Genomic DNA, 18853 nt, shown 5'->3' with positions numbered 1-18853 from the left:
GTTTTGATCTATTCCAAATCCATAGAAAACTTAAAGCCTTTATTTCTCGTATTACTCCTCTTAGATTAGCCTCATTTCCTTCAAACACCAACTCGTTTATAGCTTTCCAAATACACCATATTGTTGTTAAGCAAATGGCATGAAACACCTTTGCTTTTTGGATAGGCAAACTCAAATATTGATGCGCTTCAAGAAGATCACAGATTGAAAAAATGAAGAAGTTAGGCACCTTACACCAACTCACAATTTTATCCCAAATTAAGTGTGCAAATCTACATGAAGAAAACAAGTGTTCCGCCGACTCCTCCTCCTCCCTACACATGGGACACACGACCTAACCGACGTTAATATTACGTTTTGCCAAGGCATGGCCCCGGTATTCTTTCCATTTCCACCCTCCAAGCCAAAATCCCCACTTTTTTAGGCACGAAATAGTTCCACTCAAACAAATAATTCATGGTGATGCTTATAACGGAAGCCATGCTTTCTTTTAAGTCTTTGGAGAAAACCCGTAACATCCATCCATACCCCAAACAAGACGGTCTCGGCCGGTTCGCAAACTAATATCTTGACATACTTGCAGCAACTCCTTTAGCTCATCTAGTTCCTCCCTCCCCCTTGGCTCTCTACTCCAACTCCAAACTCCACATAACTCCTCCATATACATAACCAAACGGGCCGAAACGCTACAGAATTTATTGATTTCAAGTTCAAAAAGTCGAGGGAACCACGAGAAAAAAGGAGAACCGTTACACCATCTATCAATCCATAAACATATTTTGAGCCATTACCCCTCTCCCACCTTATCTCCTTTTCAATATTTATCCCAAACTCCTCTAGTTCTGGTGCAATCCTAATGATTTGTTTCCAAGGCCCAGCTAAGAAAACTTTAGCTAGAATCGTCGACCAGGAACTATCCGAATGATGAAATGACCAAACTATATTTCTCCACATCCCGCCCTTCTCTACTTTAAACCTCCGCCACCATTTTGCTAGCATGGCGAGGTTCATTATACGTAGAGACCCAACACCGAGTCCGCCTTTGCTTACATGTTCGACCACTTTGTCCTACTCGATCCAATTAATTTTCGCATCTTCCTCCGAACCTCCTCAAAATAATGTGCGCCTTATCCTATCAAGCTTCTCCGATACCCCAATCAGAGCCTTAAAAAGAGAAAAATAATAAGTCAGAAGAGAATTCCATACCGCTTTTAAAGCCGTAACTCGCCCGCTAATCGACAATTTTTTATCCTTCCAATTAGACAACCGTTTTTTAAATAGTTCTACCACCGGGGTCCCAAGAAGCTACTGGGTTCATGTTACAACCCACCTTTAACCCAAGGTAATTAAACGAGAACACACCCACCCTACAGTTCAGCCAACTGGCCATCTCCTCCCTTTCATATGGATCTACCTGAGTCCCATAAACCCAACATTTTGCTAGATTAATTTTCAAACCGGACACGAGATAAAAGCATCGAAGAATACAACGTAAATTTAAGGCATTTGTCTTATCCCACTCACCTAGGAAACCACATCATCGGCATACAAGAGATGTGAAACCGACGGACCTGTCCTCCCGCATTTCAACCCCTTAAAAAGTTGAGTACTACACGCTCGCTTCATTATCCCCGACAAAGTCGCCATTGCTAAAACGAACAAAAAAGGAGATAACTGATCCCCTTGACGGAGACCACGAGAGCAAGCGAATTCGGGAGTTATAGACCCATTTACCAAGACCGCTGATACCCCCCCCCCCCCGCTAGTATCGCCGCCACCCACCTCCTCCATTTTGTCGGGAACTTCATTTGTTCAAAAACAAAAACTTAGAAAATTCCAATTTAATGAATCATACGCATTTTCGAAAATCCACCTTACAGAGCAAGCCTTTTTTCTTCGACTTTTTTGCCAAGTCACCATTTCATTCAAAATAAGGGGACCGCCAAGCATGTTCTGATCCGCTAAGAAGGCCGACTGTTCAACGGAGACTAGTTTCCCAATCACACACTATAATCGATTAACAAGTACTTTTGAAATTACTTTATTAATACAACCAATAAGACTAATCAGTCTTTACTTTGCCAAGTTCACCGGGTATCTTGACTTTGGTAACAAGGAAATGAACAAAGTCAAAATACCAAAACTGAAACTCTCCCCGGAAAAAAACTCCTCAAATATTTTCAAAATATATGTTCCTTTATCAATGGCCACATGTATAGACTGAGCTTGGTTAAGTAAGTCTTTCCCCTTTTTACGTGCTTTGTTGTGAAAACTATTGCATTTACCAACATGATTGCTAGATTTCTCCCGACACCTTTCCAACATCGCAATCCTTCACTTAGAAATGCATCATTTTGTCCACTTTCCTTAAATAAGTACTAATGCAAACAATACACTTTATCCGCTTTGACACTATATTCCAACCAATTTCCAAATTCACGAGTGTACCAGTCCTCATTAAAGCGTCTTAATTTACCACTAAAATTTGATAGAGGACAATCATGCCCGGTTGTTTGACATGGACCTCTAAGTAGATATGCCCGTCTAATTTCATCTTTTTTACTTGGGTTATAAGATGAAATTGGTTTCCTCCCATGGTAGATCATCCAAATTTATTTTTGACGGTTTACTACTTGAAGATGATGATCCAAGGTTCGATGTTTAACTTTGATAATATCTCTTCATATTCAAAATACCTACAAATCAGCAATTACAAACTAACAAATTTAAAACTAAGAAACTAACAAACTAACAAATTATAACCAATAATCAAACAAACTAAAACTAAATTTAACAAACAACTTAACAATTAAGTAGTTAACACTTAACAATTAAGAATGATTAACATTTAACAATGAATTATTACCTTCAAAGTGGGAGGATTCGAGACTTCGAGTAAGAGTAGGCAGTGGCAGGAGGACGAGGATCAAAGACGGGCTGAATGGCTGATAGAGGACGGGGACTACGTTGGTCAGGGGCTGAGTGCCAGAGTGGCTGGCAAAGTGCGGTTGTGCGAGGCAGCGAAAGTGACTGAGTGAGGCTGCCGGTGCCGGTGGTGGACGGTGGTCAGGGGCTAAAGTGGTCAGGGCGGGGAGAGGCATTGTTTGTGGACGTCTGGTGTCTGGTGTGCTTGTGTTTGTTATAAAAATCCTAACATCAGTCAAGGTAAGTTAGGTTAGGGATGAGATCGGGACCGTACCGGTACCGACCGGTCCCGGTCCCGAAAATAACGAATTCTTGGTACCGAAATATTCGGTTTGGTACCGGTACCGGTACGGGACCGGGACGGTACCGGTATTTAAGGTAAAATTTCGGGAAATACCGGTCCTGTACCGTACCGGTACCGGTACCGAAACCCAAAACATTGGTACCGATTTCGGTACCGGTACCAGTCTCGAATTTGCCCATCCCTAAGTTAGGTTGTGTTTTTGCTTATGAGGTCTGCAATGAGCCTATGTCTGCGGTTGCACAGACATAAGCTCTTGCAGACGGTTTGTTTTTGTTTTTTTTTAAGATCTTAAAATTGCTTTTATTGTTTTAAGTTATAATCTAATATCAAAAGTCTTCATACATCTTCACACCCTAAAAAACCATATCATCTCATTCTCTCTGGTATTTAAGGTAAAATTTCGGGAAATACCGGTACTATTACCGAAACCCAAAACGTTGGTACCGATTCGGTACCGACAGTACCAAATCGGTACCGATTTCGGTACCGGTACCAGTCCCGAATTTGCCCATCCCTAAGTTAGGTTGTGTTAGTTTTTTCTTATGAGGTCTGCAAGGAGCTTATGTCTGCGGGCGCGCAGACATAAGCTCTTGCAGACGGTTTGTTTTCTTTAAAGATCTTAAAATTGCTTTTATTGTCCTAAGTTATAATCTAATATCCAAAGTCTTCATACATCTTCACACCCTAAAAAACCATATCATCTCATTCTCTCTGGTATTTGAGGTAAAATTTTAGGAAATACTGGTCCCGTACCGTACCGGTACCGAAACCCAAAACATTGGTACCAATTCGGTACCGATAGTACCAAATCGGTACCAGTACCAGTCCCGAATTTGCCCATCCCTAAGTTAGGTTGTGTTTGTTTTTGCTTATGAGGTCTGCAAGGAGCCTATGTCTGCGGGCGCGTAGACATAAGCTTTTGCAGACGGTTTGTTTTTTTTAAAGATCTTAAAATTGCTTTTATTGTCTTAAGTTATAATCAAATATCAAAAGTCTTCATACATCTTCACACCCGAAAAAACCATATCATCTCATTCTCTCTGGATATGGAGATACTTATCTTCAAACCCTAAAGACCACCACAGCCGCCGCATCACCGGACGTCGCTGTCACATCACCGGACAGCGCCGCCGCATCACCGGACCCCACCTTTCCGTCCATCAGATCTCTATTCGTCACCGCGCAGCACCGCCTGTAGATCTATCTGAATTTTGCTTATAATAAACTTCAATTAGTTAGGGTTTCATTGTTTCTTATGTGGATCTGCCTGCCTGCAAAACTAATTGATTGATTCGCGCCTAAGGAGGTAATACCCTTAGGGGTTTCACTCTGCTAAATTCCCAACTCATTTTAACTATCAAAAATATTAATATTAATATTAATATTAATGCATTTATGTATCTGCAAAATTTTGATATGAATGGTAATTTGTCAAACTGGAATATGATCTAACCCAATGGATTTGCATTGATTTTCGGTGGCTCAGTTTGTTTTACAGAATATAATGTAGGATTTTCGTTATTATTATGCAATGTTCTTTCTATTCATTGTCGTTACATTATTCATTCTCTGTCAGAATTTGTGATGTGAGGTATAGAAATAGGTGAAACATCTAAGGAGGTAGTAGGAATTGGTTGATTCAAGTTGTTGCTTATCTTCATTATCATCTAAGTAATATGCCATTTAGCGTTTATATAACTTACTTTGAGACTTTGATCAATTTTTCACTTCTAATGTGTGTGTTATGACTTTTGATCATCACTCATAAACATGAGCTTTCCAGAAGTTTATGAATTGTAGTGATGCACCAATAAGATCAATATATTTTTGAATTTTTCATTAAATCTTTTTATACTTTTAATTTTTGCTTCAACAATTTCTGTTATGTTTAAATTTTCGGATTGAAAAGGATTCTTGCAATGTTGAAACTTTATTTTTGAAATAAGTTTTCTTATTTTTGTATTTCCAAATTTTCGGATATTCGTTTCGCTATCCGAACGGATATCTGACTTTAACACCCCTATTTATAACATCTTCCGGATCTTGCAAAATATTTTGTAAAAATAAAAGTTGTTAGCATTAAAGAATCTTTATTTGTGATCTAATTCTAGATGGAAAATAATTATGGTCGACAACAATGGACGGATGAGACTATCAAATGCATGTTAGATACATATCTTGAAGAAATAGGGAGAGTAGGTAGAAATGGATAAAGCTTGCGTAAAGAGTCTTGGGGTAGGCTAGGAAAGAAACTTAAGGAAGAGCATGGCATGAATTTGACTCAAAAGCAGCTTAGAAATGTTTTTGATACTTTGAAAGCAAAATATGTAGGATGGTGCTATTTGAGAAACAAGACTGGAAATCTCTACAACCCACAAACAAATATGTTTACTTTAACACCTCAAGAATGGGAAGATTTTAAAAAGGTGTGTTTTTTTAGAACTTCAATATTTTTTCATGTATTAATAAGAATAATGAGAATAAATAGTTCCTATTAATTTGGCGCAGGGTCACCTAAGGGCGATGTCATTGAAAACACGACCATTGCCTCATCATGACCTTTTCATAGTTGTGTTTGAAGGCCTTAGTGCAAATGGTGGTAATCAATGTGCATCTACCCATATATCTGAGGTTTCATCATCCCCACATGTCTAAACACTTCAGATAGAAGCTAGTGTTAATTTAGAAGAGAATGACGGAGACTCTCATGAACAAGGTTATGAAGATGAAGATCCGACCAACAATTAGGGACCTAGTGTTAAACCCTCTAATGATTCAGAAGTTAGGCCAAAGAAAAAGGCTAAAACCTCCATTACCCTAGATAACTTGGCTAGTGATATGCATGATGCACATAAGCATATGGTGAAAAGCATGGAGGGACCATCAACTGATGAATGTTATGAGAAGTTAAAAGTTAGTTGGTTTAAATCCTATAGATCCTTTGTTTTTGGCAGCATTTAATATTTTTGGTCAGTCAACACACATGAGACAAGCATGGATGACTTTACCATCGACCCTGAGGTGCTGAAAGGGTAGATTAAGATGACAGGGACAAAATTGGGGATATTGAAGTAGGGAGCGATATGAGTATTTTGAACCATTATGTGTTTGGTGTATTTTGAACCATTATGTGTTTGGTGTAATTTGAACCATTATGTGTTTTGTGTGTTTGGTGTAATTTGAACCATTATGTGTTTTATTTTTTGTTGTATTGGATGACATTGCCATAGGACCATTATGTGTTTTGTATTCTAAACTATTATGTGATTTGAACCATTATGTGTTTTATATTTGGCTATTTTCGACAATAGTTTTTTTTTGGCAATAAATATGGTAGTTTTTGAGCTTTTTTTTGCTTGTTATTGACAGGTTTCTTATGGATTATAATCAAAAGTTGTTGCTCATCATTGTGATATTCTTGTATCTTAGATACTTTTGGCCGAGACGTCTTAAAAGAAAAAAAGATACCACGTCGGTTATGTCCGGACACCATTTTACTTTAGAGTTGTTGCAATGGAACAATACACAATGCGTTGAACTCCTACGCATGTCACGTGATTCTTTTGTTCAACTTTGCACACATTTTAGACTAAAAGGTTGGTTAAAATATAGTAGACATGTATCCCTTGAAGAAAAATTGGCTATGTTTTTATGATGCTCGGTCACAATCAACGTTTTTCAGTTGTTAAGCGTAGATTTCAACACTCGAAACAAACAATTCATAAGTATTTTCATGAAGTATTGTCAAGAATGATGGAGTTTGCTAAAGACGTTATAGTACCAACATCTTTTAATCCTAATCCAAATATTCCGGGGCATCATAAGAGTTTACGACAAACTTTTAAGGTACATTATACAAATACTTTGGTGATTTCTTTCCACATATACTATTAACTATTAAATTCTACGTAGGGAGCGATTGGTGCACTTGATGGAACTTTGATACATGCTATTGTTCCTGTTGAGAAACCACAATTATATAGAGGAAGAGGAAAAGGCGAGTGTTATCAAAACGTTTTGGCCATAGGTGACTTCAACATGATATTTACGTTTCTCGTGGCCGGATGGGAAGGAATAGCACATGATTCTAGAATATTGTCCGAATCTTTAACAAATACAAATGCACCATTTCCATTTCCTCCCTCGGGTATATATTTATGATTTTAACTTTATTATCTATATTATATAGTTTGAATATTGAATTGTTTTCAGATAAATATTATCTATGTGATGCTGCGTATGCACACACTCGAGGATTTATGGCACCATATAGATATGTGAGGTATTGGCTAGGAGATTTCCATCGAAGGCGTGCATTAACCGACAAAGAAAAATTCAACCATGCACATGCAAAGCTTAGAAATGTTATTGAACGTGCTTACGGTGTATTGAAGGCACGATTTTCCAATACTAAAGAAAATGGCTCCCTTCGTTGGTTACACAATGAAATATTACCATTGCATGTTTTGCGCTTCACAATTTTATACGGAAAGAGGGTTTAAACCGATGTGCTTTTTGATGAATATGATCACCCAAATGTAAGTCTTCAAGATAGAGATGAACATGTACAACATGGTGGTGAAATTAGAGAAGCAGGAGTACCACGACATGGAAGTTCAGCGAATTGTCAATTCATGAGTCAACTTCGAGATCAAATAGCACAAGAATTAATGCAAAATAACGTACTTTGAGTTTATTTTACTTTTTTTTTGTTATTAATACTTGGTGCTACTATAGTATTTTTGTATAACTTGAATGTTAAATGACTTCTATCTATTGTGATAAGTATGATAGGTAAATAATTTTCAGTTTATGCAAACGATATCCAGTTTATAAAAAACAATATTATATTTTCAGATTGCAGACATGAAATTAGATGAAATCAGATTGTAGACAGTTTTTGTCTTCAAAACAAACAGCACCTTAAATATAGGGATGTTTCCGAGAATCACTTAAAAATTTGGAGTGTGTGATGAGAAACAAACGGGCTCTTAAAATCGCATTTCAATTATGTGATACATAATTTGACAATTTATCAATATGGTTATCTTTCAAAAGCTTAAAACGAATCAAAACAAAAGGGTAATAACAAACAATTTTTTTACTAAAATAACACATATAAAACATAAATGAAAGTTTTTTTTATAAAGGAATAAAAAAAACTATTTGTGGGAGTTCAACCCGTGACCTTTAATTCCATTGTAAAAAAATCTTTCCATCCAACCAATGAATTATTTTGTAAGCTTTGTTTCTAAACACAATTATATATAAAATATATATATATATTAACAATTATTAGCCTCTTGAGAGAGTGAGTCTGATTCCGTCCACCTCTCCGCCACGGCGCCCTTCCTTTGGGCCGGGTTGCTTAAATATAACCATTGCTATTTATACTCGTTTACTCTCGTAGAGAATATAATAATGTGAAATCTGTAAAATTACACACGCTAAACAAAAAAAATCATTTATGATGATGTTTCACATGCTTTAAATTATTATCACGTCACCATAGACGTAACACTCTAGTACCTTTCCTCATTTATCTCTTATTTAAAGCCACTCCCATCTTCTCAAATATTCTCAAATTATCCCTTCTTTTAGCTACATTTTGAATTGAAGTCATCATTTAAGCTTCCATTAAAATGACAATCAAAGTGTACGGCTCCATGTTCTCCACCGCCACTCTCCGTGTACTGCTTTGCCTAGCCGAGAAAGACATCGATTTCGAGCTCATTACCGTCGATTTAGCGTCACTAGAACACAAAAAGCCTCATATGCTTGCACGTAACGTAAGAACAACTCACATAGTAATTGCTAATTAGTATCCGCATATATATACGTTTATTCACTTTCTCCATATATTATTTTAATAATATGTATGCATATAATGCAGCCGTTCGGCCAGGTTCCCGCATTCGAGGACGGCGATCTCAAGCTCTTCGGTAATCGTGTCTACAACTTTACATCACACAAATGTTGTTTCTTACATTTTAATCTTAAATCTATATGGCTAGCCGAGTTGCTTGCGAGTTACTCGAGCTTGCATAGGTAAAAAGTCATGTAATGAGCTGAGTCATCAAATAAAGCTCGTTTAGTTATTTAGCTCAAGCTCGTTCACATTTATTTTTAAGTTTTATCTCATTTGGACTTCGATGTATTAATTTCACCCGTCATAGCCGTGCTCGAGCCGAACATTGGCTCATTTCCTCACCTGGTTAAAACCTGGCTGGGTAAATGAGTAGTTTTGAATTATTGATGTGAAGTGGAGTATGTGTAACATTTGTAATTTGTTGCAGAATCAAGGGCGATTGCACGGTGCATATCACTTACATATGCCGGTAAGGGGACGGATCTTATAAACTCGGATCCGAAGAAGGCGGCTGTGGAAGATGTATGGTTGGAAGTGGGGGCTCATAAATTTGACCCGGCGGTTGGGACATTAGTCTGGGAGCTATGTATGAAGCGGTTTTTGTTTGGACAAAACGGTGATGAGGATATCGTGAATGAGGAGGAGAAGAAGCTGGTGAGCATGCTTGACGTGTACGAAGCACGGTTGTCCGAGAGCAAGTATTTGGGCGGAGATAGCTTCTCGTTGGCGGATCTGTCCCACATGCCTATTATTAAGTTTCTGATGGGAACGGAGGTGAAACGCGTGTTTGAGGCGCGGCCTCATGTGAACGCTTGGGTTGCGGATATGTTGGCTAGGCCTTCTTGTGTGAAGGTTTTTGGGGTGCCTGCGTATTAATGTTACGGGTTTGATGATAATTTAAGATAGCTGTGTCAGTTGTACGTTGTGCTTGTGGTGGTTATACCGTTAGGTAATTTGGTGTTTGATGTTGAGAAGCTGTCACTGCCTAACAATCTTAAATATCTATAATATATATAAACGAAAACATAAAAATCTTACGTGTCGCGATGTGGTCGTTTCCCTTTTTTAGAGTTACCACATTTGTTTGATTTTTAAATGAAGACTTCTCATGCATTTGACCCGAATTCAAGGGTATAGGTCTTATCAAACCCAGATATTTCTTAAACATGTTATAACATCTCATTAAATTAAAAACTAATCTCACCAAATATTTGATATAATAATTCTATAAGGTAAGGATATACAAAAAATTAATATATGATTTATTTAAAAAAAGATATATATTATTTATGATAAAAAAATCAATCTGTAGTAAAAATAAAAAATAAAAGGGTCTTTGGTCTCATCAAACCCATATAGTTTTTAAACCGTGTTATAACATCTCAATTATTTGTGAAACAATTTATCATAAAACCATAAGTATATTATTAACTTTCATACAATAAAAAAGATAAAATTCAAAAATAAATAAATATTATAAACAAATAATATAAAACATAATACAGGGAATAAAAACTAATATATATATATATATATATATATAATGCGTGTTAGTGAAAGTCTATAGAATGAATTCTTTGTTCAAAAGTTAACAGAAAAAGAAAGATAACAGTTAGTTATTTTATTTTATAGTTTTTGTCTAGGTAGGTTTATCAACATGTACAAATCATCTCAAAAAGCCAAAACGTATATGCTGCCACTTGTTTCCTCCAATGTGGACTCAACACCAAAATAGAAATTCATTAGACCAACGGACATAACATGTTTTCCTCCAAAGTGGACATTCTATTGTCGAGCGCCGACTATCACAATCCACTTAAACAAACTTTAGTTAAAAAACCAATTTTTCTTCCTATACAATTCAACGTTTCGCTATCATTCTAAACCAAACCTAACCTAAACCACCTTTATAGTTGATAAATATCACTTATGATAATTTACAAATATTAAGAAATAAAATAATTATTATCGCAAACCAATAATATTGATCGAAACCACATTAATAAAACAAGTTTTATCTGAAATAGATACATTTTTAATAAAATTTATACTTAGATGTTAAAAATAAAAATAAACAAGATGGTGTTATTACATTATTCAGAAAACAGTTAATAAAATATAATACATTAAACAGAATCTCAAAATAATATACGGGGTTAATTTTTAGAGAGCAAAAACAAGAAAAAGAAAATCAACTTCTCCACCACTAGTTGAATGCAATGTGGCAAAGGTTAGGTTATGACCATAGGTTGTTCTTGTGATCCGGCTGTTCACCAGATTTAAGATTTTACATGTTTAGAAAAAAAAGTTGTTTGTCGTATTAAAGGGGTATTTGTTTTTTTAGAAAAGCATTTTCTGATCTTTTTTGTCTGCGCCGCGCAGACCACGCGTAGACGTTTAGGTATGCAGTGTGTTTGTTTTCCGAAAGACGTTTTATTAAAAAACGTATGTAGGCTCTCTTCTTGAAATAGACATGGACCATGTGCTTCCAAAATCTTCTAACATCTTCCCATCTCATCTTTCCATGTTCTATTTCCCAAAACCCTATCAACTTCAAACAAACCCTCTTTTCCACCCTTCTCCTCAACCGACACCCTCACCACCCGCTCTCCGCCTCCGCCAGACATCCTCGGTGCTCCGCCAGCCACTTATGAACTTTCGTCGCAACCCATCCCCTGCCACAACTTGTTGTTGCAGGTGGAAAAGTCTTACTTGGATCTACAATTAATCATATTGGTAGATGGATTTTGGTTGAGGGGAACACAAAGTGGTGCAACGGATTTTGACGGCTGAAGATTGGTTACCCTAGAGGTTGAAAGAGGAAGATAAAGGGTGTGGTTTTTTATTTTCTTTGTTAGATTGAAGTTGGCTTACGGGTAAAATGGTTTTTACCATATTGTAATCTTTAAATCATTATTATATATTTATTGTTTTTAATATTATTTATATTATAATCATATATTAATATTAAGGGTTTCTTTATTTATTTTGTCAAGAAAAAAAAAGATTTTCTTGTTCAATTATTATCAAAGGATATACAATTTTGTTACATTTTTTAAATTCTTATTATTTTTTTTAGATCATATCTCAATAACATGAATCATTTTTATAACTTGATGTATTGTTTATAGGCACTTGTTCAATTATTATTTGTTTTTTGTTGCACTTGTTCAATTATTATTAGTTTTTTGTTGAAGAAAGTTTGTAGAAAATTTAGGTATAAATTTTGATGTTAAAAACTTTTTTTAAGCTTAAAAAACGGTTTATTAATATTTCAGTTTATTTTAAAAGTATGCAGACGTTAAAAAACAAACAGTCTTCTCATTACAGACTGCAGAGGTTTGGTCCACATCTTCTTCTACAGAAATCTGCAGATGTGATCCGCAGACTACAAACATTTTACCTCTTAAAAAACAAACAACACCTAAGTGGCAACGGGTTGGAAGAAATATACCCCATAATGGGTAATTTTAACACAAAAAAAGACACCCATTAGACCAAAGTACAAAACGCAACATGTTAACATACATGATTATTCATATAACTTAAGAAGTTTAAGAACACAAGTTATATAACCTTAGAAAGATGAATACTATAATTTACTCATATTTTCATTCTATAATCATTTACTCAACTTGATAGTAGCTCATTGTTATTTTTTTCACACACATAAACCCTTTTATTCTTATTTATATATATTTTTACTACAACAACAAACTTTTATATTTATTTTAAGTTGTAACATCCCGTTTTATAGTTTCGGTAATAAATGAAAATGCAAGTTATATTGAGTCGGGCTAGTGTTGGGTTAAATGAATATGAGTTATGGACTTGGGCTATGAAAGAAAGAGGAAAGGACCATGGGCTTAAACCCATGATCCATAATTATATAAGTCATAAATGCCCATTAATCATTCATTTCACACATTCCATACACCTCCCAAAACACACACTTAAGCTCTCTCTCTCTCTAGCCGGAATCACCAAGGAAACCGATCCCGATCCAAGGTAATGATACTATGATCTTGTATGAGCTTTAACCAATAGATATAGTCACGAAACGACGAGCCGACACCGTTAAACCGTTTATGTCACGAGATCCGGGTGGATTCGGGTATAAACCGAACCTAAGATGAGCTCAGGGATCACCCTAGCTCAGATCTGGATCGAACGGGGCGAAAAACGGTGAAAAATGAGTCTAAACTCGTTTTTCCGGCGAATCCGTGGTTTTCTGGCGGCGGCACCGGAAAAGTTAATACGAGGTTAAGGATGTCAGGGAATGTTTTGACATTCCCTGACCTAACCCTAGTTCGCTAATGAGCAACTAACGAATTAGAAGTAATTCGCTAGCTAATTCGTCTAAGGAAAGATTAACTAACTAGCTCTAGTTCGTGTCTGATTCGTTAAGAGAAAGGGTAACGAATTACCCTTGATTCGTGATGGTTAGTTCGTTAAAAGAAATAACGAATTAGAAAGTCCAGTTCGCTACTTGGACCGGTTCGCTATATGGACTGATTCGTTAAGAAGTCCAGTTCGTTAAAGGGTTCAATTCGTTATAGGAACCAGTTCGCTAAGATAAGCCAATTCGTTATGAACCAGTAACGAAATAGAAGTTTAACGGAATGACAATAACAGTCATTGGACTTAGAAAAGAATGATTTAATTACAAAGAAGCCCTTGGACTTTAAGTAGCAAATTATTTAACGATTCAAAATCCTAATGAAAAATGTGTTAAGACAGCTTAACCCCAGCCAGGGGCTCTGCCCCTTGGACCCTGCTAGGGGCTGTCGCCCCTAGAACCCCGCTTCCAGGGGCGCTTCCCCCGGACCCCCGTTCGTTGAGGGTAATAATTAAACTAGAAAGAAGATATGTGTAGTGATAGTTTATTGATACGTATGATTATTATACAGTTAGTTGTGCACAGCTGAAGAAGGGAATAACCGTAAACAGTGAACGCAACCGCATTGAGGTGAGTTTCTAGCCCCATTTCCTTTTTATGTTTTCGGGGCTGTGTGCATACACGATGTGATAGCCAATACACTTACCTTAGGTGGTAAGTGTATGCCTTGTATGATTTATGTATGACGATTGCTTGACGGTGCGTGAACGATCTTCGGATATTGCATGTGCCGTCAAGTGTTAGTTAAAGGTATAATTGATATGTATGATGTATGAATGACGTATGTATGAATATGTATGATGTATGAACAATGTATGAATGAAATGTTGATGGTACGTGAACGCTCTTCGGAGATTGCACATATTGTCAAGGAAAGTATGTAAATGACAGGTATGTTATAGTAGCACGAATGTAGGGAACCGACCCTAATAATGTCGGCGAATGAAGGGAACCGACCCTAATAGTATCGGCGAATGTAGGGAACCGACCCTAATAATATCGGCGAACGTAGGGAACCGACCCTAATAATATCGGCGAAGGTTATAGGACAGAATGATCTTTAAAACGTATATGTATGAGTGAAAGTATGTATGTAAGTATGAAGGAAATAATGAAAGTACACATGTATGTAAGTATGTAAATAAATATGAAGTATGTACCTTTGGGTACATATGTCAGTATGTGAATGTATGGTATGTCGTTTGATTAACTAGAACTCACTCAGCGTAGCTGACTTTTAGTATGCACGCAGGTGAGTAGATTGAGGCAACTTGCTTGAGGGGAAGCACATGACATGAATTTGAAGACACTGGCATCTCAATGAAGTGTTATGTTATAATGTTTTAAAAGACAATGTTTTAAGTTTAAATGATTTGAATGTTCGTTAATGACAAGAATGATGGATATGTAATATATTGGTTGAAGTTTATTATTTCCGCGAAAGTTTTAATTAACCCTGATATTCAGAACTGTGTTTATGATTAAATCCAACGTTAAAGTAAGGCACCGGTAACGGGGCCTTACATAAGTAATATTATGATTTACTTAAAATCATCTTTACACATAAATTCATAATTTTATATTTATTCAAATAAACAATTATATATGTTTACCTTTAACTGACGAATTTATTAATTTCCGTTCGTGTGATACACGGGCACTAACGTAATGCATTATTAATTCTTTTAGCTTAACACTAAATATAATAACTATTGATGAAAAAGTTTGTTGTTATATAAATAGAAAATAAAAGAATAAATTGAAGAGAGCGGATGAGTTTGGACTTAGTAGTTGGGTGTGAAGCAATTGCATAAAACTTTTATTGTAAGACTTTATTTTGAAGTTAGACGGATTGTTATGGGCGCCTTGGGGTGGGGGGAGGGGGAGGAGATCGATACACATGTACACACACGCAGAGATATAGATATGTGTGTGTGTGTATTGTGGCGGAAAATGGGCTTTAAACCATAACAGAACGTTATGAAGAAAGACTTTAAAGCTTCGTTTCTTACGTGACGTTAACATAGAGAGGCTTTAAAGTCCTTCCATAGTAAATAGCCATTTACATAATTACCTATCAAACATTTATTGTTATTAAATATGCTCAATGAATACTCAACATTATTATAAAAGGTCTATTTGTACCACAATGACGTTGGAGTTTTTTACTAAAATGGTATGAAAGGAATAAATATTAATAAAGATAGGGAGTTAATCTCCCATTGGTGATCTAGTGGTAAGAGTCTTGGATTCTTCGGTGGATACTCAAGTTCGAATCTCATTTGTGTCACATTTTGGTGGATATTGATAATAAAGGATTTGATTTATTTGTGCAAAGGTTGTCAGAACCCTAAGCTCACCCGGGTTTTTGTCTTACCGTGTGTTACGCTAGAGAGTTCTGCTCTTGTGGTGGCACAACGGGTGTCAAGTGGCAGTCGGCGGTATGGTTTCCCATGGGAACGCTGTAACAACTCGGGTTATTCGAATCTATTAATACCCGACCCGCTTCTGTGTTCGGGAAATTTTATGTCGTTTATCAAGTTACTTAACTATTATTATATTATTACTTAACTAATTATATAAAACATGTATATAACTTTTAAAGTTTGGCAATTTTAACCCTAGACTATACTATAACCCCCTTTTGTTTCCATCTTCAAAGTTCAGGGGGCTATATGTAAAATCAAATATTTAATTTATTTATTATATTATAATCATGCTCAAACCCATGACCCATATTCTTCACCCGTATCCTAGACCAAAACGTAACCCATTAGTTAGATTGATTTTTAATCTTTGTTTTATAAACGAAATGGATATCGCAAGATGATTCTTATGTCCATATACAATATAACAAACCACAAAATAAATTAAAGGAAAAAGTAAAGGAAATAAAAGAATAAAATTCCATCCCATATTGGTGGAGGAAAGAAAAGGAGAGGCTTTCACCATGGTATAAATAGGAGTGTAAGTTCTTGTCCCACATCGCAGATTATAAAACTAGTGAGTTCTTTACAAGAAAGAAAACTCATATGTTAATGTTCTTATAAGACAAATCACACCCAATGGTCCTAGCGGAGGGTGCGAAGCACCCGAACGCGCACCGCGCACGGGCTCGGGCGAAGTGCGATGGGCGCAATGTGGCGCTTTGATAGCGCACTTTGGCTCGCATCGCCGCGAGCCAGGGCTGACTCGGCTAAGCTACGAGATTCTTCGCGATACGCGATGCCCTTTGTTTATGGCCATCGCGTATCGCGACGAGCTTCAAAAATTCCTTTAAATAGGTTGGAATTGAGACATTCATTCCTCGTCCAAAACTTTTCTTTCTACATAAATTTTCTTATATAGATGGTATAATACCCGAGTTATTGTAGCGATATCCTATTCGATCGAAAAAGAACTTATATATACGCGAATACAAAAGCTCTGCCTATTAAGGTAAGACATTGTGCCATCGTGTAAAGTTTCTAATATAGTGATTATCGTTATGATTATTGGTTTTATACTAATCTTGATATACTACGTTGTGTTTGACCTAGGTGTTTAATACCAGGAAGCATTCTTTAATTGTAAACTTGCAAGGTGAGACATTCAAGTTTTTGTACCACACATATTTGCGTGAGACAACTGTTTTTCTGACACTATCATGATAATTTCAAAACCACTAAAACTCATGGCAGGTGGTCGAAATGTTTTCAAATATATTTTTAAAGTATTTTAAATACATTACAGTGATTAAGTCTCTGTAGACTCACGGGATGGTTATTACTGGTATTGTGGAGTTTTGTATACAAGGCTTGTCTACTGGGCTATTATACGTTACTTATTGGACAAGTTTTAGCCAATAAGTAATATGACCACAGTCATAGATACGGTCGAGTGACAAGTACCTTTCGGTGATTTGTAAGCAGGCAGATGTAAAAACATCTTAATGTTGTAACTGTAAAATGTGTCATTTACAAATGAATGTACTCACCAGTATTTCTTGTTGATCAAATATTTTAAACATGTTTCAGGTGACTTGTTAAGAGACAAAGGAATGATGTCTATGGGCTTCCAGCTTGAATAAGTGGCTAGTCACCAAAATAAAGAAACTTGTTTTGTAATTTGTAAATTAGTGTTTATCCCTATAAAGTTTATATTTATATCAAAATGAATTAAATTTTCAGTTTATAATAATAATCATGGTGTTTTTATAACTCTGATCATTTTTCCTAACTACGGTTCTGATAAAATATTCCACTGTAAAATAATTTAATAAACACCGATACCACCAATCAATGTTCACGGCTTCCCTCCCAAGATATAGGGGTCGGGGGCTATGACTACAACTTGCACCAACGTTTAATTTTAGGAATAAGATCATTTTGATACAATTAACCTAATTAATAAACCGTTTTAACCCGTTTCTCAATATGCATTATATCGATCACCAAAATTCAATTGAAGTTACAGATATGATCTCTTGATAATCGCCGTCAATACCCCTTTACTGAATTAGATTATAACTGACGTTTGTATCGTGTTCTTGTTATGAATAAAGCCGACGTTGTCGTGGTCAATTAATTACCTTCAAATCATCGTTAAAGGTAATATATATACACATTGAACTTGTCGTTAATCGTTGCAAAATAACCATAAACTTAATTACTCGAAACATTAACGGATTAAACTATTTAGAATTCTAGGGTTTTGTTCAAACTAGTTATTCATTATACCTGCATATATGTTTTTGTTTATGGATATTGACCATCTGGCACACCAGCCTACTTGGTTGGTGTGTGTGGATGTGTTACATGTCAGTGGTTGATGGCGTGGGTTCGAGTCCCGGCCATGGCATATTTTTATTTATTTTTGTTTTAATTGTTTAACAATCTAAAAGGTTTAATTAATTTAATATAGTTAACATTAAATATCAAATAAACGTTACACTATTAAAACTGATATATAAATCAATAATTTTTCTGAAATTTGGTTAAACACCATATATATATATATGCTATATATATTTATAAATATGTATATGTAATGGATTATTAAAATTGATAAAAATTTTAATATATAAAAAATAGTTTAATCTAAAGTATATATTTAATATAATCGTGTTAATTAATGTATTAAAAATTATAGTTTACGTATTCTATAAAAGATCATATTTTATATAAATATTATTATTTATTATGTGTTATCTATTATTTACAACATTAATATAAAAGAAATCTTTATTAATAATAAAGATATATATAAATACATTAAGCATATTTTTTTAGTTTAAAATAAATATTTTTAACAATCTCTTTATATAATTTATCCAACAAATTTATAAATATTTATTCAAGTACTTTTATGTATTTTA

At 35.5% G+C, this 18853-nt stretch overlaps 1 protein-coding gene across 4 annotated transcripts in view; it reads left to right on the top strand.

Annotated features, from left to right (window-relative positions):
- Positions 1 to 18853, top strand: part of LOC143534679 (glutathione S-transferase-like) — a 28929-nt gene that overhangs the window by 7706 nt on the left and 2370 nt on the right. The window contains exons 1-3 of one of the 4 annotated variants that reach the window (XM_077029114.1): positions 8837 to 9018; positions 9123 to 9171; positions 9526 to 10085. In XM_077029114.1, coding sequence (XP_076885229.1) covers positions 8872 to 9018; positions 9123 to 9171; positions 9526 to 9974 — 645 coding nt within the window. In that variant the 5' untranslated portion in view covers positions 8837 to 8871 and the 3' untranslated portion in view covers positions 9975 to 10085. Of the gene's footprint in view, positions 1 to 8836; positions 9019 to 9122; positions 9172 to 9525; positions 10086 to 18853 lie in introns of those variants that run through there. The other 3 variants (XM_077029117.1, XM_077029115.1, XM_077029113.1) reach the window with 3 other exon arrangements.

The sequence above is a fragment of the Bidens hawaiensis genome, unplaced genomic scaffold, assembly GCF_021521415.1.
Source record: "Bidens hawaiensis isolate Kalapana, Puna unplaced genomic scaffold, B.hawaiensis_p1.1 tig00010256_1, whole genome shotgun sequence".
Lineage (NCBI taxonomy): Eukaryota > Viridiplantae > Streptophyta > Magnoliopsida > Asterales > Asteraceae > Bidens > Bidens hawaiensis.
The sequence above is the reverse complement of the archived record's forward strand: the minus strand, read 5'-3'. Positions and strand labels throughout refer to the sequence as shown.